The sequence below is a fragment of the Ovis aries genome, chromosome 12, assembly GCF_016772045.2.
Source record: "Ovis aries strain OAR_USU_Benz2616 breed Rambouillet chromosome 12, ARS-UI_Ramb_v3.0, whole genome shotgun sequence".
Taxonomy (NCBI): domain Eukaryota; kingdom Metazoa; phylum Chordata; class Mammalia; order Artiodactyla; family Bovidae; genus Ovis; species Ovis aries.
The window spans coordinates 43,727,594-43,751,495 of NC_056065.1; the positions used below are offsets into that span (position 1 = coordinate 43,727,594).

Genomic DNA, 23,902 nt, shown 5'->3' on the forward strand with positions numbered 1-23,902 from the left:
GGTGCAAGGAAAGGGGTCAGGAGAGAGACAGGTGTGAACAATGAAGCACCGAAAGGAGAGAAACTGTGTCAAACAAGACTCTACCATTCCTAATCCTGTGACTCTAGGCAAACAATCATGACCTCTCTGTATCTCAATTTCATCAAAAAAGGAGAGAATCACGAAATTAACGTGAGACCCAGTGCTTAGTACAATGACTGAGCCCAAGGAATGCTCTGCAAGCCCCCTCCCTCCCATCACTGTGATCAGTTAGCTTGTCTGTGTTCCCTGAGTACCTAAGTGCCACAGAAGATCCTACTACTTCCTGCCACACCCCCACAGCTGGATCCTCCCCTCCTTCCAGTGCCCCAGGCCCAGCTCCAGATGCAACAATCTCACACTCACCCCTGCTGAGCAGTCCCTGTTTAACAAGTGTTTGGGGAATTTCTCATGACCATTATGACGAGATGAGAGCAGACTTTCCCTTCTTCTAATCCTTCTGCAGCTTTTCTTCTCCCTGGAACACAGCAAATCCCTGGATTTGCCTGGACCTGTTGCACCCGGGAGAACTCCTTAAATACCAGCGGCCAGCCTTTGTCTTGTCCTTGTCTTCAGCCCCACCACCCCGGCAGGAAAAGCAGGCTGAAAGCATTGTGGAGAGTCGGAGGGCAGGTGCCATCCGAAGTGAACCAACCATCGCTGAGATGAGAGACATGAGTGACGACGAGAGCACTGGGGATACTGTGTCAGCCCTGGGGGTAAGCCTGCCCTGGCCGGGCACAGAGCTGGGAGAATTCGGGGCTGGGTGTCTGGGGAGAGTCGCTTTCAGGCAAAGCACGGAGGGGTGCTTCTGACTTTCCTGAGAGCCAGGACCACCTGGGCTTCTGGTTAAAATGCAGGTTCTGATTTGAGCAGGTCTGGGAACTTCTCACAAGCTCCCAGGTGAGATGGCTGCTGCCAGTCCACAGACCTGGGAGACCTAGAGGAACTCTGGTTGCAGGGTCTTCAAGAGCATGGTCAGATGCTTGCAGAGTTTGGCTTCCAGGGGGACTTAAGTGGCTAGGCAGCACCCACTGGGCTGCTGGCTTCCATAATATGCTCCTCAAGATCCTAGTTGTGTTGCTGGACAAAATCTTGGCTTTCTCTCCCCCCTGAAGCCGAATGAAAAATATGGAGACAGAGTCTGGAGGAAATAGAAAGGCTTTAATTCTCAGCCAGCGGAGAGGGGAACACAGGTTCATGCCTCAAAAACTGTGCCCCCTGCTTGAGGAGTCTAGAGGTTTATATAAGATGAGAGCTTGCAGTCAGGAGTCCGTGATGAGGAACAAAGGTGTTAGGATCTTGATTGCTTTCTCTTGCATTGTTTCCAAGACAGTCGTGGGCTGGCGCCAGTAACCCAGTGACTGAGTCTGGCAGTTTGGTGGCTCTGCGGCCTTCCTTCTGATGTGTACCTACCAGGGGAAGGGTGTTTTAAGGGTAAACACCAGATACAGGGTGTATTTAGCATAAAGTCAAAGGATAATAGGTGTGAAATGTAACTCCTGCAGAGTTAGGGAGCAGAAAAGCAAACTTCGTTACAGACATGCAGAGTTAGGAGCAGTTAAAGTAAAAAAACTAGGAATGTTCAGGCCTGCTTACCATTGTCTTGACCTTCTTTGTTCTCAGGAATGGGAAAGAAAAAAACTCATTCCTCTTTTTCCCTTTTCGCTGCAACAGTTGGAAATGTAAACACCTGTTATCTGGTCCTGGGACCCCATGTGGCACCAGATTCTGGGGGATGCCCTAAATTACCCAGTCACAGACCAACTGGAGGCGAAGGTGGCACTGATTTAGAGACTTTGCTGATGTCGACTAAAAACTACACTCACAACCTGAAAGTAGAGAGTTATTTTATTTGGTGAAAATGTTTAGGGCTCCGAGCCTGGGAGACAGCATCTCAGTAGCTCTGAGAAAACTGCTCCAAGGACGCAGGAGGGGAAGTCAGGCTACAAACAAGTTTGTAACAAAGGGAGCAGCCAATCTGAACATCGAAGATCAGATATTAAGTTAAGGAGTTTGGCGTTCTATATACTGGAAGCTGCAAGCCTCTGAGCTCACTGAATTTGTTCCTTTCATATGCACCTCAGCTATCTGGGGCCAAATCCTATTTCCTTGTTCACCTTAAGGAGTGAGGATGTGGCAGATGGCTGCTTCTTGCATTCCCCCAGCTCCTCAGCAATCACTGTGGGGTGTGGCAGCATCCATGGAGCCCTCATTCACATTTGGAGGCCAGAAATCGCTGATGGCTGTGACATTTCTTGTTTAGTGATATGGCAGGATATGTCTTCACTTCACACTGTTGTCTGTGATGCTCCCACCAAGGTTGATTTCAAACAACTGTAGGAAAAAGCATGTGCTTCAGTGTAAAGTCGTGCGTTGCTCACAGTGCACTTCCTGTTGGCACAAGGCTCTACCCCTGTACTACCTTTGAGCTTACAGTTCTGCGAGTTGTAGGTGCCTGATGCTGGAACTCACACAGTTCAACATCCAAAACAAAAAAAAATTCCAATACCAAATTTTCAAATGGGCAGAGGATCTGAATAGACATTTTCCAAGACATACAGATGACCAACAGACACATGAAAAGATATTCAAGGTTGCTAATCATCAAGGAAATTCAAGTCAAAGCCACCATGAGATATCACCTTATACTTCTCTGAGCAGCTATTAGCAAAAAGACAACAAAGAAGTGTTGATGTGGATGCAGGGAGAAGGGAACCCTTGCTCTGTTGGTGGGAATGTAAATTGGTACAACAATTGTTGCTGGCTGAAATCTTGGCTTTCTCTGCAGATCGAAGCCGAATAAAAATAATACAGAGTGTGGGGGAAATAAAAAGGTGACTTTCATTCTCAGTTGGCAGAGAGGGGGACCCAGTGGGCCCATGCCTCAAGAACTGTGCCCCCCACCATGAGGAGTCTAGGGGCTTATACAAGATGAGGGCTCACAGTCAGGGGTCGGCGATGAGGAACAAAGGTTTTAAGATCTTGTCTCCTTCCTCTTCCATTGTTTAAAAAGCAGTCTTGGGCTGTCAGTAACCCAGTAATTAAGTCTGGCAGTTTGGTGGCTCTGGAGCCTTCTTTATGGTATGTAGAAAAGAACTACAAAGGGAGGAGATAATAGCTGTGAAATGTAGCTCCTACAGAGTCGGGGGCAGAAAAAGCAAACTCAGTTACAGACATGCAGAGCTTGGAGCAGTTAAAGTAAAAAAACTAGGAATGTTCGGGCCTGCTCACTGTTCTCTTTATCTTCTTTGTTCTCAGGGATGGGAAAGAAAAAACTCATTCCTCTTTTTTCTTTTCACTGCAACATTATGGGAAACAGTATGGAAGTGCCTTGAAAAATTAAAAACAGCACTACCGTATAATCCAGCAATTCTACTCCTGGGTATTTATCCAACAAAAATGAAAACACTAATTTGAAAACATAAATGAATCCCTGTGTTCACTGTGGGATTTCCTGATGGCTTGGTGGTAAGGAATCTGCCTGCCAATACAAGAGACGGGTGTTCAATCTCTGGTCCAGGAAGATCCCCTGGAGATGGAAATGGCCACCCACTCCAGTATTCTTGCCTTGGGAAATCCCATGGACAGAGAGGAGCCTGGCAGGCTACAGTACATAGGGTCACAAAAGAGTCAGACACAACTTAGCAGCTAAACAACAACAACATGTTCACTGCCGCATTATTTACAATAGCCACTATACGGAAGCAACCCAAGTGTCCACTGATAAAGGAATAGATGAAGAAGTGGTAGGAATTCACTGGTGTTGCAGTGGCTAAGACTCCGCACTTTTACCGCCAAGGGTTTGGGTTCAATTCTTGACCAGGAAACTAAGATCCTGCAAGCCGTATAGCATGGCCAAAAAGAAGCAGTGGTATACACACACACACACAAACACACATACACACACACACTGGAATACTTCTTAGCCATAAGAGAGAATGGAATCCTGCCGATAGAACTAGACGATAATACCGTGAAATTAAAATTGACTTAATCCTAAGTGAAACAAGTCAGACAGAGAAAGACAAATTCTGTTATGCTTTCACTTACCCGTGGAATCTAGAAGATGAAACAAATGAAGAAACATAAGAAAAGAGAATCAGAGTCATAGATACAGAGAACAAACAGGCAGTCGCCCGAGGGGGTAAAAGGTGAGAGGAAGGAGGAACAGGTGAGGGACAGTAAGAGGTAAAAAATGAATCACAGGCATGGAAGGTGCAATGTGGAGAGCAGAGTCCATAACTATGTAATGTCTTTGTAGGGTGACATACTGTAACTAGATCATTTTGAAAAGTATAGCAATAGCGAGTCACTGGGTTATGCACCAGGAACAAACACAATGCTGTAGTTCAATTACACTTCAAAAACAAACTCATGGGGAAAGAGATTGGATGAGTGGCTGCCAGAGGCTGGAAAAGAGGAATTGGATGAAAGTGACCAAAGGTGCAAACTCCCAGTTTCAAAAGAAATAAGTGCTAGGGGTATAAAGTACAGCAAGCTAAATAAAATTAACAACGCTGTATGTTACACATGAAGATTGGGAATTGAGTAAATCCTAACCATTCTTATCATAAGGAAAAAAATTTTTTTTCTTTCATTTTGTGTCTGTATGAGATGATGGATGTTCACTAAACTTATTGTGATAATTGTTTCATGATGTATGTAAGTCAGATCGTTATGCTGTACACCGTAAGCAGTGCTGTCTGTATGTCAACTACGTCTCAATAACTGGAAGGAAAAAGTCATAATTTTCACTTTTTTTGAAAAGTTTCCTTTTTTTTTTTGGCTGCACAGCATGCAGGATCTTTGTTCCCCACCCTGGGATCAAACCCTTGCCCCCTGCAGTGAAAGTGCAGAATCTTAACCACTGTACGGCCAGGGAAGTCCCTGAAAATTATCCTTTAACACTATTAATATGAGGTGAAAACTATAGAGTCAGAGATGGGCAGTGGCATACCATTCTAGAGAATTTCAGCATTTATTCCCTTGCTTTTCATTTTATTTTTAAAAATTTTGTATATTTACTCACTTTTGGCTGTGCCGGGTCTTTGTCGCCTGGAGGGCTTTTCTCTAGCTGTGGTGAGCAGGGGTTACTCTCTAGTTGTGACATGCAGGATCCTCATTGCGGTGGCTTCTCTTGTTGTGGGGCATGGGCTGCAGGGTGTCTGGGCTTCAGCAGTTGTGGCTCCTGGGCTCTAGAGCAGAGGCTCAGTAGCTGTGGCACGTGGGCTCAGTTGCCCCGAAGCATGTGGGATCTTCTCGGATCAGGGAGAGAACCCTTGTCTCCTGCACTGGCAAGTGGATTCTTTACCACTGAACCACCAGGGAAGCCCTATTCCCTTGTTTTGTTTTAAGGAGAAATTCACATAAAATTAACCTTTTAAAGTGTACAATTTAGTTGCGTTTAGTACCTTCACAATGTTGTATAATGACCACTCTATCTAGTTCCAAAGCATTTTCATCACCCTCAAAGGAAAACTCACACCTATTAAGCAGTCATTCCTCCTTCTTCTCTCCCCCCAGCCCCTGGCGACCACCCATCTGCTCTCTGTCTCTATGGATTTACCTTTTCTGAATTTCCAGTATAAGTAGAATCCTACAACATGTGACATTTTTGTGCCTGGCTTCTCTCACCTAGCATAATGCTTTCGAGGCTAATGTAGCTTGTGTCAGTACTTCATTTCTTTTTATAGCTGCATGATCCATTGTGTGTGTATACCACAATCTGTTTATTCAATCATCCATTGGTGGAAGTGTGGGCTGTTTCCACCTTCTGGTTGTAGTAAATAGCGTTATTATGAATATGCATATTCATATCTCGGTTTGAATGCCAGGTGTTTTTTTTTAAATTCTTTTAGAATTAGAATATATTTAGGAGTAGAATTGCTGAGTCATAAGGTAATTCTATTTTTAACTTCTTAAGAAACCACCAAACTGTTTTCCAACAGCAATTGCCCCATTTTACATTCCCGCGGGCAGCCTACAACGGTTCCAATTTCTCTGCATCCTTGCCCACACGCAGATGAACCTTGAAGACATTATACTAAGTGAAATAAGACAAATCCTCCAAGATTCCACTTATATGAAACAGCTAAAGCAGTCAGGTTCACAGAAACAAAAAGTAGAATGGAGGTTGCCAGAGCTGGGGAATATTAGTGTTTGTTGGATATAGAGCTTTAGTTTGCAAGATGAGAAAGTGCTGGAAGTTGGTTGTACAACAGTGAATATACTTAGCACTACCCACTCCAGTGTTCTTGCCTGGAGAATCCCAAGGCCGGGTCGCCTTGTGCACTGGTGTATATGGGGTCACACAGAGTCGGACACAACTGAAGCGACTTAGCAGCAGCAGCAGCAACTGAACCGTACACCTAAAAATGGTCAATTTTATTATATGTTTGCTGTTTTGTTTTTATTTTTAACACGAAAAATAAGAGTTGTCTACCCAGGGTAACGTGTAACCAACAGAAGACACTCATGTCCCTGAGAAGCCTCGTGATCCCCTGTCTTTCACCCATCTTCTCCGTGATTCCCGAGGGTCACGCCCTTTAGTGCATGGGCACCTTAATAGGTGAGGTCAAATTCTGTTCTTGGAAAGAAAACTTAGGAACCTTGTAATGTCTCTGAAGCTTACTCACCAGGTGTGTCAGCATGATTGGCAGCCTTTCTGCCTTGGAGGCATCTGATAAAATCTTGGGCCTGATTCAATGTATCATGGGCCTGATTCAATGATGGCAGAGTCTGACCTGCAGAGCGAGAAAGCTTGGATCTGGCATGTTCTCTCTCTCCTCCTTCCACCCACGTTGCAGAGTTGGGTTCCAATGGCCAGAACCCAGCAGGCCTGGGCAAGGTGCAGTTGACCCCACTGCGCACCAGGCTTGGGAAGTCTTGTGTCCACCTCTCAGACCCCTGCACCAGGAGTGCTGCCTGTGTGGAGGGCTGGGTGCAAGCCGGGACCTGTTAATTACTCCTTCCTTATCTAGGCCTGGAATGGGGATGACCCAGAGCTGTTTCCTGCCTTCCTGCCCCTCCTCCCAATCAAACAGTGCACACACACCTTGGTAGAGCCTCGCGTTGTGTCCTCCGAGACATGTGCAGGCACTCTAATGCGATATACAGGTTCCTAAGGAAACCCCCATTCTATAACATAGCATACAAATAAAGTACAGAGCTTAAGAGGAAAACAGGGTTGAGGCGGACCGCCAGCAATTTTAACCTCTGAACACAAACAAAAGCAAATGCAGTCTAAAAGACAACGGCCTGAGTAAATCTTTACTGTTGTTTGTACCCAGCAGGCCACAGGGTGCTTGCTTGCTCCTTTAAAATGTGGTTTGCTTCTAGTAGAGAGCTGTTTCATCACAATTTAAAATCTGATTGAAAATCCATGGTGGTCCAGTGCTTAGGACTCGATGCTTTCACTATCTGGGACCTGTGTCCAACCCCCTAGTTGGAGAAAGAAAATTCCACAAGCTGCACAGCTCAGTCAAAAAGTCAAACATCTGATTTTGACTGTAATCAATTAAAGCAAACAAACCAATATATCAGTTCAGTTCAGTCACTCAGTGGTGTCCAACTCTGCAACCCCATGGACTCTAGCATGCCAGGCTCCCTGTCCATCACCAACTCCTGGAGCTTGCTCAAACTCATGTCCATCAAATCAGTGATGCCATGCAACCATCTCATCCTCTGTCATCCCCTTCTCCTCCTGCCTTCCATCTTTTCCAGCATTAGGGTCTTTTCCAATGAGTCAGTTCTTCATATCAGGTGGCCAAAGTATTGGAATTTCAGCTTCAGCATCAGTTCTTCCAATGAATGTTTAGGACTGCTTTCCTTTAGGATGGACTGGTTTGATCTCCTTGAAGTCCCAGGGACTCTCAAGAGTCTTCTCCAACACCACAGTTCAAAAGCATCAATTCTTTGGCACTCAGCTTTCCTTATAGTCCAACTCACATCCATACATGACTACTGGAAAAACCATAGCTTTGACTATATGGACCTTTGCTGGCAAAGTAATGTCTCTGCTTTTTAATATGCTGTCTAGGTTGGTCATAGCTTTTCTTCCAAGCAGTAAGCATCTTTTAGTTTCATGCCTGCAGTCACCATCTGCAGGGATTTTGGAGCCCCCCAAAATAAAGTCTCTCACTGTTTCCATTGTTTCCTCATCTATTTGCCATGAAGTGATGGGACCAGATGCCATGATTTTCATTTTTTGAATGTTGAGTTTTAAACCAGCTTTTTCACTCTCCTCTTTCACTTTCAGCAAGAGTCTTTTTAGTTCCCCTTCACTTTCTGCCATAAGGGTAGTGTCATCTGCATATCTGAAGTTATTGATATTTCTCCCAGCAATCTTCATTCCAGCCTGTGCCTCATCCAGCCTTCATCCAGCCAGCACATCCGTTTTGCATGATGTACTCTGCCTATAAGTTAAATAACCAGGGTGACAATATACAGCCTTGAAGTACTTCTTTCCCAATTTGGAACCAGTCCGTTGTTTGGAACCATGTTTGGAACCATGTCCAATTCTAACTGTTGCTTCTTGACCTGCATAAAGATTTCTCAAGAGGTAGGTAAGGTGGTCTGGTATTCCCATCTCTTGAAGAATTTTCCAGTTTGTTGTGATCCACACAGTCAAAGGCTTTGGTGTAGTCATTGATGAAGAAGTAGATGTTTTTCTGGAAATCTCTTATGTTTTCTTTTTCTATGATCCAATGGATGTTGGCAATTTGATCTCTGGTTTCTGTGCCTGTTCTAAATCCAGCATGAACATCTGGAAGTTCACAGTTCATGTACTGTTGAAGCCTGGCTTGGAGAATTTTGAGCATTACTTTGCTAGTGTATGAGATGAGTGCAGTTGTATGGTAGTTTGAACATTCTTTGGCATTGCCTTTCTTTGGGATTGGAATGAACACTGACCTTTTCCAGTCCTGTGGCCACTGCTGAATTTTCAAATTTGCTGGCATATTGAGTGCAGCACTTTCACAGCATCATCTTTTAGGGTTTGAAATAGCTCAACTGGAATTCCATCACCTCCACTAGCTTTGTACGTAGTGATGCTTCCTAAGGCCCACTTGACTTCAGGATGTCTGGCTTTAGGTCAGTGATCACACCATCGTGGTTATCTGGGTCATGAAGATATTTTTTCTATAGTTCTTCTGTGTATTCTTGCCACCTCTTCTTAATATCTTCTGCTGTTGTTAGGTCCATACCATTTCTGTCCTTTCTTGTGCCCATCTTTGCATGAAATGTTCCCTTGGTATCTATAATTTTCTTGAAGAGATCTCTAGTCTTTCCCATTCTACTGTTTTCCTCTATTTCTTTGCATTGATCACTGAGGAAGGCTTCCTTATCTCTCCTTGCTATTCTTTTGGAACTCTGCATTCACATGGGTATATCTCCTTTTCTCCTTTGCCTTTAGCTTCTCTTCTTTCTCCTCTGCAGACAGCCATTTTGCCTTTTTGCATTTCTTTTTCTTGGGGATGGTCTTGATCATTGCCTCCTGTACTTGTCACAAACCTCTGTCCATAGTTCTTCAGGTACTCTATCAGATCTAATCCTTTGAATATATTTGTCACTTCCACTGTTCAATCGTGAGGGATTTGATTTAGGTCATACCTGAATGGTCTAGTAGTTTTCCCTAGTTTCTTCAATTTAAGTCTGAATTTTGCAATAAGGTGTTCATGATCTGAGCCACAGTCTGCTCCCAGTCTTATTTTTGCTGACTGTATAGAGCTTCTCCATCTTCAGCTGCAAAGAATATACTCAATCTGATGTTGGTATTAACCAACTGGTGATGTCCATGTGCAGATTAGTCTCTTGTGTTGTTGGAAGAGAATGTTTGCTATGACCAATGCGTCTCTTTGAAAACTCTGTTAGCCTTTGCCCTGCTTCACTCTGTATTCCAAGGCCAAACTTGCCTGTTACTCCAGGTGTCTCTTGACTTCCTATTTTTGCATTCCAGTCCCCTTATAATGAAAAGGACATCTTTTTGGGTGTTAGTTCTAAAAGGTCTTGTAGGTCTTCATAAAATTGTTCAACTTCAGCTTCTTCAGCATTACTAGTTGGGGCATAGACTTGGATTACTGTGATATTGAGTGGTTTGCCTTGGAAAAAACAGAGATCATTCTGTCGTTTTTGAGATTGCATCCAAGTACTGGACTTCAGACTCTTTTGTTGACTATGAGGACTACTCCATTTCTTCTAAGGGATTCTTGCCCACAGTATATTCAGATATAATGAATAATTATAATTCAGATATAATGGTCATGTGAATCAAATTCGCCCTTTCCAGTCCATTTTAGTTCACTGCTTCCTAAAATGTCGATGTTCACTCTTGCCATCTCCTGTTTTCCCACTTCCAATTTGCCTTGATTCATGAACATAACATTCCAGGTTCTTATGCAATGTTCTAAAGGAGATCAGCCCTGGGTGTTCTTTGGAAGGAGTGATGCTAAAGCTGAAACTCCAGTACTTTGGCCACCTCATTCGAAAAGGAAAAGACTCATTGGAAAAGACTCTGATGCTGGGAGGGATTGGGGGCAGGAGGAAAAGGGGACGACAGAGGATGAGATGGCTGGATGGCATCACTGACTCGATGGACATGAGTTTGAGTGAACTCAGGGAGTTGATGATGGACAAGGAGGCCTGGCGTGCTGCGATTCATGGGGTTGCAAAGAGTCAGACACGACTGAGCGACTGAACTGAACTGATGCAGTATTGTTCTTCATAGCATTGGACTGCATTTCCACCACCAGTCACATACACAGCTGGGAGTTGTTTATGCTTTGGCTCTGTTTCTTCATTCTTTCTGGAATTATTTCTCCACTCTTCTCCAGTAACATGTTGGGCACCTACTGACCTGGGAAGTTCATTTTTCAGTGCATATCTTTTGCCTTTTCATACTGTTCATGGGGTTCTCAAGGCAAGATTACTAAATTGGTTTGCCATTCCCTTCTCCAGTGGGCCAAGTTTTGTCAGAACTCTCCAATGACCCATCAGTCTTGTGTGGGCATACAAGGCATGGCTCATAGTTTCAGTGAGTTAAACAAGGCTGTGGTCCATGTGATCAGTTTGATTAGTTTTCTGTTATTGTGGTTTACATTCTATCTGCCCTCTGACAGATAAGGATAAGAGGCTTATGGAAGCTTCCTGACAGGAGAGACTTGACTGCTGGGGAATCTGGGTCTTGTTCTGATGGGCAAGGCTGTGCTCAGTAAATCTTTAATTCAACTGTCTGTTGCTGGGTGGGGCTGTGTTCCGTCCCTGTTGTTTAACCTGAGACCCATTTATGGTGGAGATGATGAAGATAACGGTGACCTCCGTCACAAGGTCCTCCCCACACTCTGCTGCACTCGGTGCCCGACCCCGCAGCAGGCCACCGCTGACCCATGGCTTCGCCGAAGACCCCTGGACACTCACAGGCAAGTCTGGGTTGGTCTTCGGTGGGGTCGCTGCTCCTTTCTCCTGGGTCCTGGTGTGCACGAGACACAGGAGTCTGTTTCCCTAGTCCTGTGTAAGTTCGTCTGCTCAGCGGCTCTCTGGTGGGGTTAATGGCGGCCTCCTCCAAGAGGACGTATGCCACACCGAGGTCTGCTGCACCCAGAGCCCCTGCCCCTGTGGCAGGCCACTGCTGAGCCATACCTTCACAGGAGACACTCACTCAAAGGCAGGTCTGGCTCAGTCTTGGGGGGGTCTCTGGATCCTGGTGCGCACAAGATTTTGTTTGAGCCCTGCTAGCATCTGAGCTTCCCTCATAGCTCAGTTGCTAAAGAACGCACCTGCAATGCAGGAGACATTGTTACGATTCCTGGGTTGGGAAGATCCACTGGAGAAGGGATAGGTTACCCACTCCGGTATTCTTGGGCTTCCCTGATGGCTCAGCTGGGAATGAATCTGCCTGCAACGTGGGAGTGAAGTGAAGTGAAGTCGCTCAGTCGTGTCCGACTCTTTGCGACCACATAGACTACAGCCTGCCAGGCTCCTCTGTCCATGGGATTTTCCAGGCAATAGTACTGGAGTGGATTGCCATTTCCTTCTCCCGGGGATCTTCCCAACCCAGGGCTCGAACCCAGGTCTCCTGCATTGTAGACAGACGCTTTACCGTCTGAGCCACCAGGAAAGTCGTGGGAGACCTGGGTTCAATCCCAGAGTTGGGAAGATCCCCTGGAGAAGGGAAAGGCTACCCATTCCAGTATTCTGGCCTTGAGAATTCCATGGACCATATAGACCATGTGGTTGCAAAGAGTCAGACACGACTGAGCAACTGTCACTTTCAGAGTGTCTCTGGGGGGTATGGAATCTGATTCTAAATGTGATTTCACCCCTCCTACTGTCGATGCTGTAAGGGCAATATTGCATAGCAACCTGGAATGTCAGGTCCACGAATCAAGGCAAATTGGAAGTGGTCAAACAAGAGATGGCAAGGGTGAACGTTGACATTCTAGGAATCAGCGAACTAAAATGGACTGGAATGGGTGAATTTAACTCAGATGACCATTATATCTACTACTGAGGGCAGGAATCCCTCAGAAGAAATGGAGTAGCCATCATGGTCAACAAAACAGTCCGAAATGCCGTACTTGGATGCAATCTCTAAAACGACAGAATGATCTCTGTTCATTTCCAAGGCAAACCTTTCAATATCACAGTAATCCAAGTCTATGCCCCAACCAGTAACGCTGAAGAAACTGAAGTTGAACAGTTTTATGAAGACCTACAAGACCTTTTAGAACTAACACCCAAAAAAGATGTCCTTTTCATTATAGGGAACTGGAATGCAAAAGTAGGAAGTCAAGAAACACCTGGAGTAACAGGCAAATTTGGCCTTGGAATGTGGAATGAAGCGGGGCAAAGACTAATAGAGTTTTGCCAAGAAAACGCACTGGTCATAGCAAACACCCTCTTCCAACAACACAAGAGAAGACTCTACACATAGACATCACCAGATGGTCAACACCGAAATCAGATTGATTATATTCTTTGCAGCCAAAGATGGAGAAGCTCTATACAGTCAACGAAAACAAGACCAGGAGGTGGCTCAGATCATGAACTCCTTATTGCCAAATTCAGACTCAAATTGAAGAATGTAGGGAAAACCGCTAGACCATTCAGGTATGACCTAAATCAAATCCCTTATGATTATACAGTGGAAGTCAGAAATAGATTTAAGAGCCTAGATCTGATAGATAGAGGGCCTGATGAACTATGGAATGAGGTTTGTGACATTGTACAGGAGACAGGGATCAAGACCATCCCCATGGAAAAGAAATGCAAAAAAGCAAAATGGCTGTCTGGGGAGGCCTTACAAATAGCTGTGAAAAGAAGAGAGGTGAAAAACAAAGGAGAAAAGGAACGATATAAGCATCTGAATGCAGAGTTCCAAAGAATAGCAAGAAGAGATAAGAAAGCCTTCTTCAGTGATCAATGCAAAGAAATAGAGGAAAAGAACAGAATGGGAAATACTAGAGATCTCCTCAAGAAAATTAGAGATACCAAGGGAACATTTCATGCAAAGATGCGCTCGATAAAGGACAGAAATGGTCTGGACCTAACAGAAGCAGAAGATATTAAGAAGAGGTGGCAAGAATACACAGAACTGTACAAAAAAGATCTTCACGACCTAGATAATCATGATGATGTGATCACTAATCTAGAGCCAGACATCTTGGAATGTGAAGTCAAGTGGGCCTTAGAAAGCATCACTACGAACAAAGCTAGTGGAGGTGATGGAATTCCAGTTGAGCTGTTTCAAATTCTGAGAGATGATGCTGTGAAAGTGCTGTACTCAATATGCCAGCAAATTTGGAAAACTCAGCAGTGGCCACAGGACTGGAAAAGGTCAGTGTTCATTCCAATCCCAAAGAAAGGCAATGCCAAAGAATGCTCAAACTACCACCCAACTGCACTCATCTCACATGCTAGTAAAGTAATGCTCAAAATTCTCCAAGCCAGACTTCAGCAATACGTGAACCGTGAACTCCCTGATGTTCAAGCTGGTTTTAGAAAAGGCAGAGGAACCAGAGGTCAAATTGCCAACATCCTCTGGATCATGGAAAAAGCAAGAGAGTTCCAGAAAAACATCTATTTATGCTTTAATGAATATGCCAAAGCCTTTGACCGTGTGGATCACAATAAACTGTGGAAAATTCTTCAAGAGATGGGTATACCAGACCACCTAACCTGCCTCTTGAGAAATCTGTATGGAGGTCAGGAAGCAACAGTTAGAACTGGACATGGAACAACAGACTGGTTCCAAATAGGAAAAGGAGTACGTCAAGGCTGTATATTGTCACCCTCCTTATTTAACTTCTATGCAGAGTACATCATGAGAAACGCTGGACTGGAAGAAACACAAGCTGGCATCAAGATTGCCGGGAGAAATATCAATAACCTCAGATATGCAGATGACACCATCCTTATGGCAGAAAGTGAAGAGGAGCTAAAAAGCCTCTTGATGCAAGTGAGAGGAGAGCGAAAAAGTTGGCTTAAAGCTCAACATTCAGAAAACGAAGATCATGGCATCTGGTCCCATCACTTCATGGGAAATAGATGGGGAAACAGTGTCAACAGTGTCAGACTTTATTTTTGGGGGCTCCAAAATCACTGCAGATGATGACTGCAGCCACAAAATTAAAAGACACTTACTCCTTGGAAGAAAAGTTATGACCAACCTAGAGAGCAAATTCAAAAGCAGAGACATTACTTTGCCAACTAAGGTCCATCTAGTCAAGGCTATGGTTTTTCCTGTGGTCATGTATGGATGTGAGAATTGCACTGTGAAGAAGGCTGAGCACTGAAGAATTGATGCTTTTGAACTGTGGTGTTGGAGAAGATTCTTGAGAGTCCCTTGGACTGCAAGGAGATCCAACCAGTCCATTCTGAAGGAGATCAGCCAGGATTTCTTTGGAAGGAATGATGCTAAAGCTGAAGCTCCAGTACTTTGGCAAAGTCATGTGAAGAGTTGACTCATTGGAAAAGACTCTGATGCTGGGAGGGATTAGGGGCAGGAGGAGTAAGGGACGACCAAGGATGAGATGGCTGGATGGCATCACAGACTCGATGGATGTGAATCTGAGTGAACTCCGGCAGTTGGTGATGGACAGGGAGGCCTGGCATGCTGCGATTCATGGGGTCGCAAAGAGTCAGACACGACTGAGCGACTGAACTGAACTGAACTGTCTTGCTGGGGCTCTTCTTTGCCCCTGGACATGGGTATCTTTTTTTGGTGGGATTCGACATTCTCCTGTTGATGATTGTTCATTAGCGAGTTGTAATTTTGGAGTTCTCAACAGGAGAAAATGAGCGCATGTCCTTCTACTTTGCCATCTTGAAAGCAAAAACCCATTTGTTTATACTCACACATATGTATACATAAGCTTATATATATATGTATACATAGGCATATATATATATATATATAGGCTTATATATGTGGCAACCCACTACCGCACTCTTGCCTGGAGTATACCTTGGACAGAGGAGCCTGGTGGGCTACAGTCCACAGGGTTGCAGAGTTATTCACAACTGAGTGGCTGACACATACACACACATATATATAGGCTTCCCAGGTGGCCCTAGTGGTAAAGAATCCACTTGCCAATGCAGCAAACCTAAGAGACACGGGCTCAGTTTCTGGATCGGGAAGATCCCTTGGAGGAAGGTGTTGCAACCTCCTCAAATATTCTTGCCTGAAGAATCCCATGGACAGAGGAGCCTGGCAGGCTACAGTCCATAGCTAGCAAAGCGTCGGACACGACTGAGTGTTCACTTTTCACTAGGGAACCTACAGCAGTCTCTGCAATAAAGGCCCACAACAAAACTTTAAATACTCCAGAACATTCCTAGTAGAGATGACATCAGCACTGTTCTGCAGCCCTGGTATCATCATCTGATCTCAGAATGATGCCTAAAACTCGGCCTCTGCACTAGTGCTGAATCTCAGAGACAGAGTTCTGAGTGAAGTAGAAAACAACAGCTTTATTGCTTTGCCAAGCAAAGAGGGACAGAGAGGACTCTTGCCCTTCACAAACTGTGTCTCAGCCCCAGAGCACTGGATGATGAGCTTTACAGCAATAGTTCAAGGAGGGGATTGCTGATAAAATTAGAGTGTGTGCCTAAACTCCTTTAAACTAGTCCTCTGGTAATCTGATGGGTTTCTGTGGTTCCTTTAATCTAGAGAGCTTCTCTGGAATGAAGAATGCTGACATCTTCCATTTGTTGTGGAGTTTGGGTTCTACAAAGAGTTTAAAGATATCATTATGTGTATCCCTTGAGGCAGAACCAGGACCCTACCCCAAGGCTGTATTGTTATTTGTTGGCTGTTTCTCTTGTCTCTACTTTCCCTCCCTTCCCAGATTAGCAACAGCTCAGTTCTACCCTTTGGGACTCAGGGAAAGTCATGGAGGTTGGAGTCTGTTCCTTACAAACAAGAAATGGGGTACACAGAAAGGCTTTTGTGCCCAGGAGCTGCACAGGGTCCTGTTCAGTTTCAAGAACAGCCCAGGGATTTGCCACCCTGCTGCGTGATGCTAATTCAACATCTCACATCTTGGTTACATTTTCGCATATAAACTTTTTCTTTTTAATTTCTGAAAAGCTTCATTTTCAGAAAGACCATTTTTATTTTTTGTTTGTATTACAACAGTAATACAAAGATCCTCTCAATTCCCTTTGGTGTCAGTCATCAAGTTTTGTCAATTTCCATCCTAAATCTCTCTCAAATGCATGTATTTCTCTAATCTCTGCCACCCTACACTCAAGCAACTGGCATCTCTGCCTGTGTCTGTGCACTTCAGTCATGTCTGACTCTTTGCAGACCTATGGACTGTAGCCTGCCAGACTTCTCTGTCCATGGAATTCTCCAGGCAAGAATACCAGAGTGGGTTGCCATTTCCTCCTCCAGGGGATCTACCTGACCCAGGGATTGAAACTGAGTCTCTTGTGTCTCCTGCATTGGCAGGTGGATTCTTGATCACTGCTGCCACCCGGGAAAGCCCATCTTTTGCCTGTTCAACAGCAAAGAATGAATCTCTCTTCTCTTCCCCAAGTCCACTGGTCTCTTGTCTCCACATCGCTTCTCTTCTAGGCGGCCACAGTGAGCTTTTAAAAACACAGCTCTGATCACCCTCCATCCTCTCATGCCTTTTCTCTTCTCCTAGAACAAAAACCAAGCTCTCTCAGCCGGGCTCTAAGTCTGGCCCTACCCACTTCCCCAGCCTCCTTCTTCATTCACTCTTCCTGTCTGATGCTCTTCAGCTATACTGACCTTGCCATTTCTCTTCTACCACAGGGCCTTGGCATTTACTGTTCCTTATCTGGAAGGATCTCTCCACCACCCCATCGCCATCTCATCCCCCTTTGGTTTGCTGCTGTTCAGCTGCTAAGTTGTGTCCAACTCTTTGGGACCTCATGGGCTGCAGCACACCAGGCTTTCCTGTCCTCCATTATTTCCCAGAGCCTGCTCAAATTCACATCCATTGAGTCAGTGATGCCATCCAACCATCTCATCCTCTGTCACCCCTTCTTTTCCTCCCCTCAATCTTTCCCAGCATCAGGGTCTTTTCCAACTTGTCGGCTCTTCACATCAGGTGGCCAAAATGTTGGTGCTTCAGCTTCAGCACTGGTCTATTCATCTTTCTTTCCCACTTCAGCTCAAGCTCACTTTTTTGGGGAAGACTTCCCTGACCAGCTCCCCAACCTTTCTTTAGAGCTCTTTTATAGTTACAAATTCATCAAGTGTTTTACCAGACTAAATTCTGCCTTCCCCACTAGATTTTTAGCCACATGATATATTTACACTTTATATTAATGGTGCTTAATAATAATATGTGTTAATAATAATGATGTGGGAATGAGATCTGGGACCCAAATTCTCTTGTCAGAATTCTTGGCAAACAAGTATTCTTAGCAAACACTTTCTCCATTGTGAGAGATTAGAGAGTACCTAATCTAGAGAAAAGGACTCCAAAATTAGTTTTGAGGTCCTTTTCTGAATAAAATACTAATATAATTTCCCTGTAATGAATCAAACTGTATGGAAGGTGGAGAAGAGAAAATCCGGAAAGACCTGGAAGGGCTTGAGTCTGGCCACTTTTCCCTTTTACTTTATTTATTTTTAAAAATTAATGTTTATTGGAGTGTGGTTGATTTACAATGTTGTCTTAGTTTCTGCTGAAAAGCAAAGTGAATCACATACATATATCCATCTTTTTTAGATTCTTTTCCCATATAGGTCGTTACAGAGTGCTGCAAGCTTCCTGTGCTATACGATAGGTTCTTTTATTTATCTCCTTTTTGCTTTAAAAATGATTCTTTGGCTTCTTCATCAAAGGTAGTTTCAAGCACAGGTCAGTTTCTTGGAAACATTAGTACGTGTTCCCAGGACACGCCTTGGTCTGCTATGTGCTATTAGGCAAAATGTCCTTGGGTTAGTCAGTGTTGTTTATTATTGTCATTTTAAACCCCAAGACAAAATCGGATTTCAATCGGTAGTTTCCCTTCCTAGATCAGAAGGAGAGGAGAGCAGGGCGGGAGAGCAAGGGCCAGTGATGTAAAGACACTCCCCTCCTCCCAGCTCCCGGACACCACCCCTCCATCCCCCCCCAACCCCCACCCCACGCCTCCGTCTCCTTCTCCCAATCCCGGTTTTCAGCTCTCGCTGGTAATAAATAAACATGGAAAGTTCAGTAAACCACAGACACTTGCACAGGGCCATCCCAGGCCACACAGCAGGGACAGTCCCCGCCTTGGACCAGGGGGCCAGTCCGCATTCTGATTCCCCATTATCCGTGGACGCCCAAAGGACCACCCTCCTCCCACGGGCCTGAAGGGTCCTGAGGATCCCAGGCTGCTGGGCCCGGGGCGGGGCGGGGGGCGGGAAGGACCTGCCAGGGGACAGACACAGACGACCTGAGCGGGGACAATCCCAGATGCCCTTGAGGGTCCTGGGCTGAAGAGGCTCCAGACAGGGATGGGGGAATCCCCGGGCAAGGGTAAGGAGGGGACCGCGTTCTGTGCCCAGCACACCCGCGGCCCTCCCCCCCCCCCCCTCCCCCCCACCCCCACCCCCCCCCCCTCCCCCCACCCCGCCGCGGCCTCCCAGCGCGTTCTCCCCGCTAGTTGAGGCGTTGGTGCACTGGGCTCCCGCCGCTGAGGCGTTGGTGACGCCACTGTTGAGGCGTTGAGCCCTTGGTGAGAGGCGTTGAGGCGTTGATACGTTGGTGAGAAGCGTTGAGGCGTTGAGACGTTGGTGACGCCGCCGTTGAGGCGTTGAGACGTTGGTGAGAAGCGTTGAGGCATTGGTGAGAGGCGTTGAGGCCTTGGTGAGCTGGGCTCCCGCCGCTGAGGCGTTGCTGACGCCGCCGCGGCGGTGCCTGCCTGAGGCCTACGGAGCAGGCCCCCCAACCCCACCCCATCCGAGGCCTGTACCGCCGTCTCCCCCGCCACCCCAACTCCAGGTGGGAGGTCAGGGCCGCAGGAAGAGGAGAGGTCTGTGTCCCCTCTCTCAGTTGTCAGCTCCCCGCCGGCCCGCAGGGGGCCGAGTGGAAGCTTTGGGCCAAGAAGTGGTTCTCTTGATTTCTTCTGGGGCTGGCAATGACCCATGAGGGCAAACTTCTGACATTGCTTTTGTTTTCCCCAACCTGTCCCCTTTCTTCACTCTCCCCTCCCCATCTGCCCCCAACTAAAGTGCATTTTCTTGGGAGAACTTTTCAAAACTCTTTTGAAATAATTGGAAACCTCTGGTCTTGCCAAACCTGAGTTGGAAATCATTGTATTAGGGCTGTGACCCAGAAGGGAAAACACAAAAAGTGAGCTTAGAGAGAGAAAATGGTCAATGCCCACCTCCCCACTTCCCCCAAGTACACCCCACGCAGATGTTAATGGGGAAGCAGGGACCACATACACACACATGGTCACTTTCCTCTGCAGCCTCCCACACAGAGGGATGTGAGCACAATTCCCCAGCTTGCCACTGATGCTAAGAACAGTGCCTGACACACAGTGGGCCCCCAGTTAACTGTTACTTGAAGGTAAACCAGGTCATGTGCCTATATTAACTGTGGGGTTTGTGCCACAGCAAATAAAACAGGGAATATGCCCTGTAAGGGTGAAAACGTTATGAGGCTTTGCTCTGGATTTTGGCTGCTTAACCTGGTGTGCCCCCATGATGGCTGAACACATGCTGAGCGCAGGAGGCCAACAATGACCTGGCCATGAGTGAGGACCCAGACGAGCAGCTGTGACTCACTTTCCCTGCCCTGCAGATAAAGGGATTTGAAATATTTACTGCTTTTGCAATAGTGACGATTACACAGAAAATCGCATCCCTTGGCCACCCTGAGTTCCTTAAAAAGAAAAATAAGAAACTTTCCGAGAACAGTGTTGCATGGTAATTTGGGCAAAAGCCGAGTCTCCAGCAGAGAGACTTGGCTGCAGGATTTCTGGCAGGGATCTCTTCTGAGAAGCCACTAATGACCCCATCTCTTGCCCCTGTGTTACCTGGAGTATTGTAGGGTCAGTGGCACCTGTTGCTTCCCATGTGTTTGTGACAGAAATAACCCTTCCAGTCACTCATCATGAGTCTGACTTTCACTGTAAGAAAATACCGCAGACTGTCCCAATGAGGAAGGCACGGTGCCTACAGTCCCTGGGGGGTGCCCACTTGCTGAGCTAGACCCCAGACAGCTCCTTTCAAAAGAAGAAGTGAAAACAAGGCAAACGTCTGGGTTCCCGAAAGGGTTATTCTGCCTTAGACTGCCCATAAAAATGCTATTGGCTGTTACCTGGCTCGGCCAAAGTACATCCAGAATGTCTTCTCTCGCCATACAGTGCATTTGGTATTTTGGCTGAAAGGAAACAAGCAGAACTCTGCACTTCCAGGGCAAAGATGGAGCCGCAAGATCCAGTCAAGAGGGAAGGGGTAAGTGTGCTGTCAGGGAGGCAGTGAGGAGCAGCCCCATCACAGGACCTGTTCAGCATTGCTGGGGGATGCTTTTCAAAGCCGTGTGCACTGGGGGACCTCCCCCTCAGAGTTCACCCAACAGCTGGACTTTACAGGGACTAGAGAGAGGAGAGATTTAGAGACTTTTAGGTTTAAAGGTTCTTTGGGAAGCATTCTTCTGGAACAGCTTTTCAAAGTAGTTAGAGCAGAATTGATGGGACTCAAAAGGATTAATTTAGCACAACTTCCTTAAGAAGTTTAGGTGAAGGGCTTCTGAAATCAGCAACAATATCCTTACCCATGGCCCCTGAGAGATTTTTTTGATTTGATTTTGTCTTCTGGACATTTTCATTAACCTTTTCAGCAGGTAAATCAGCTAAGCCAGTATGCAAAGAAGATAGGATGTTGAAGGATTTGAATGTAACTCAGCTTGGTAGCAGAGATTTCCTACCCTTTCTTTAGAGACAAAAGATTTTTCTGGACTTCTCTCGAAGTGTGCTGCTGTATAATTGCTATTGTTATTTTTGATTGTCTCTTTCTGTACTTTTAATTGAAGAAAATGCATAGGGACAGAAAGGTAACATAAAATTAATGACACTTTTAAGAAGTTTGCGTTTTATTCATTGCAACAGCGTCTGCTTATATTGATGGGAGTAGATACATATCTGTGCAAATTACTATTTATTCATAAATATGAGACCCTTGCCATGGGCAAGTTGGACACATGTTCTCAAGTTAATAGATTAAAGCGGGTTTGGAAGGTAGAAATGCCTGAGATTCATTTCTGCTCCAGCCTATTCTAGCTGTGGGAACTTGGGCAAGTTATTTAACTACTTTGTGCCTCTGTTTTCTCATCTATAAAATGGGAGTGATAGCCTTGCCACTACAGAGGGCTGCTGAAACAACTCAATGAGATAATGCATGTAAATTCCTGGGCACCGAGTAGATCCCCCATACATATTATTCTTTAAATTAATTTATTTTTGGCTGTACTGGGTCTTCGTTGCTGCACACAGGCCCTGTCTAGTTGCAGTGAGCAGGGGCTACTCTTCGTTGAGGTGCACAGGCTTCTCCTTGAAGTGGTTTCTCTTGTGAAGCACGGGTTCTAGGCACACAGGCTTCAGGAATTGTGGTGCGTGGGCTCAGTAGTTGCATCACATAGGCTTAGTTGCTCCTCGTCATGGGGGATCTTCCCGGATTAGGGATCAAATCCATGTCCTCTGCATTGATAGGCAGTTTCCCACCCACTGTCCCACCAGGGAAGTCCCCATGTTATTATTTTTTGATCATCCTTTAAAGCAGGGCGCTACTGACATTCGGAGCTAGGTGGTTCTTTGCTGTGGGGCCGGGGAGGGGGTTTGTGGTGGCTGACCTGGGTGTTGTAGGTTGCTTAGCATCATCTCTGGTGTCTACTCACCGGATGCCAGTCTCACCCTCGCCCATGAGATTTCCTGCTTTAGGAATCAGTGTGTCACTCCACAGGGATTGTCTTGTGGACCTCACGGTAACAAGACCATGTTAGGTCAAAGGTTATCTCCTCTATTTTACACAGAAGAGACTGTGAGATAACAAGAACTTGGGGATTAGGGGATCAGGGGAAGCCCTGGTCCTTTCTGTGCCAACTCTTCAGAGAGTACTGCGCCACCCAACTGTGTCCCCAGGTGCGGCTGCAAAATAATAGAAATTCCCCACGTGGTGGTCCCTGAACATGAACGATGCATTTTGAAAGGAGGTGATTAAACGGTTACATACAAAAACATAAGGGCTGATCATAGTCACCTGCTCCTGCAATCCCCCCAGGAAGGAGGCCTCCTCCAGGTCCATCCCGGGGGATGCATGCTGCTCCCCTTCCAGGCTCCTGAGGGCAGACGTACTCCTTTGGTAAATAGGTGCTGGGGGACATCAAAACAGAACTATGCCGGTGGTGGCTGTGAAAAAGAACCTGCAAGTCACAAAGCAAAGCTGAGAGGGCATTTAGGAGCTGAGGAGAAGTGGGGGGGCGGCAGTGAGTGAGGCCACAGAGTCTGGGCTGCCACCGGGGTGGGGGTGCGGGCGCTGCTGGACTGGTGGGAAGGGCCCAGCTCTCTTTCTCCCTGGTGGCTGTGCATGTGACCACAACCTGACTGGCCTTTGGGTTTCTCACCTGTAAAGAGAAAAGACACAAATTTGGTGTGCCTCAAGACTTCCCACGGGGAAAAAGAGATTCTTGGGCTTGAAAGACAAAATAAAATGGATTATAAAAATAAAATGCCAGAATGCTTTGGAAGATGAAAGCAGAGTGTTTTTGTGGCATGCCGCCACCACCAACTAGTTGAGTGTCATTGAGCAAGTAACTTCCCTCTGATTTGCATCGTTAATAATTAATATTGATAGCAAACCTCTGATGTAATGTGTAACGCTTGTAGTGTGTACCACAAGTCAGCTGTGGGTCTGAGCGTTTCACATGTATGAACTCATTTATTCCCCACATCCATCCTGTGAGGATGGCAGTATCATCATCCCCATTTTACAGATGAAGGAACAGAGAAGTGTAGGAGCTGGCCCAAGACCACACAGCCAGCAGCAAGAAAGGCAGCTGTGAACTCCCACAGAGACAGGGCACCTCCAGTTTGTCTGTCTCTCCTCCCCTCAGCACTCAGACCCCAAGGAATGTTTGTGAAATTTTGGATTCATTCCATAGTGTGATAAAGTGACTTACTGTGTTAATAATTCATAGGAACTCTTATTTTCCTGGGCTATTTTTGTTCTGACTGGAGATGCCTGACAAGCAAAAGTCTTAGGCTAAGAGTGTCTCTCTGATGGTAGAAAAGAAATCGGGGCCAAATTCCTAAGAGGGATGGTTTGGGTGGGGCCTTCTTCCCAGAGACCTGGAATCACACCCTCTCAGAAGGCTTGCCCTGAGAGTGGCTGTCCTACTAGAGTCTCAAAATGTTCTCACCGTCATGAAAA

General features: G+C 45.9%; 1 protein-coding gene across 4 annotated transcripts in view; it reads left to right on the top strand.

Annotated features, from left to right (window-relative positions):
• The first annotated feature begins 400 nt into the window (after positions 1–400).
• SLC2A5 (solute carrier family 2 (facilitated glucose/fructose transporter), member 5) overlaps positions 401–23,902 on the top strand; it is a 47,015-nt gene continuing 23,513 nt past the window's right edge. Inside the window, exon 1 of one of the 4 annotated variants that reach the window (XM_027975571.3) lies at positions 401–737. In XM_027975571.3, the coding sequence (XP_027831372.2) occupies positions 684–737 (54 nt within the window). In that variant the 5' untranslated portion in view covers positions 401–683. 4 annotated transcript variants of the gene reach the window in all.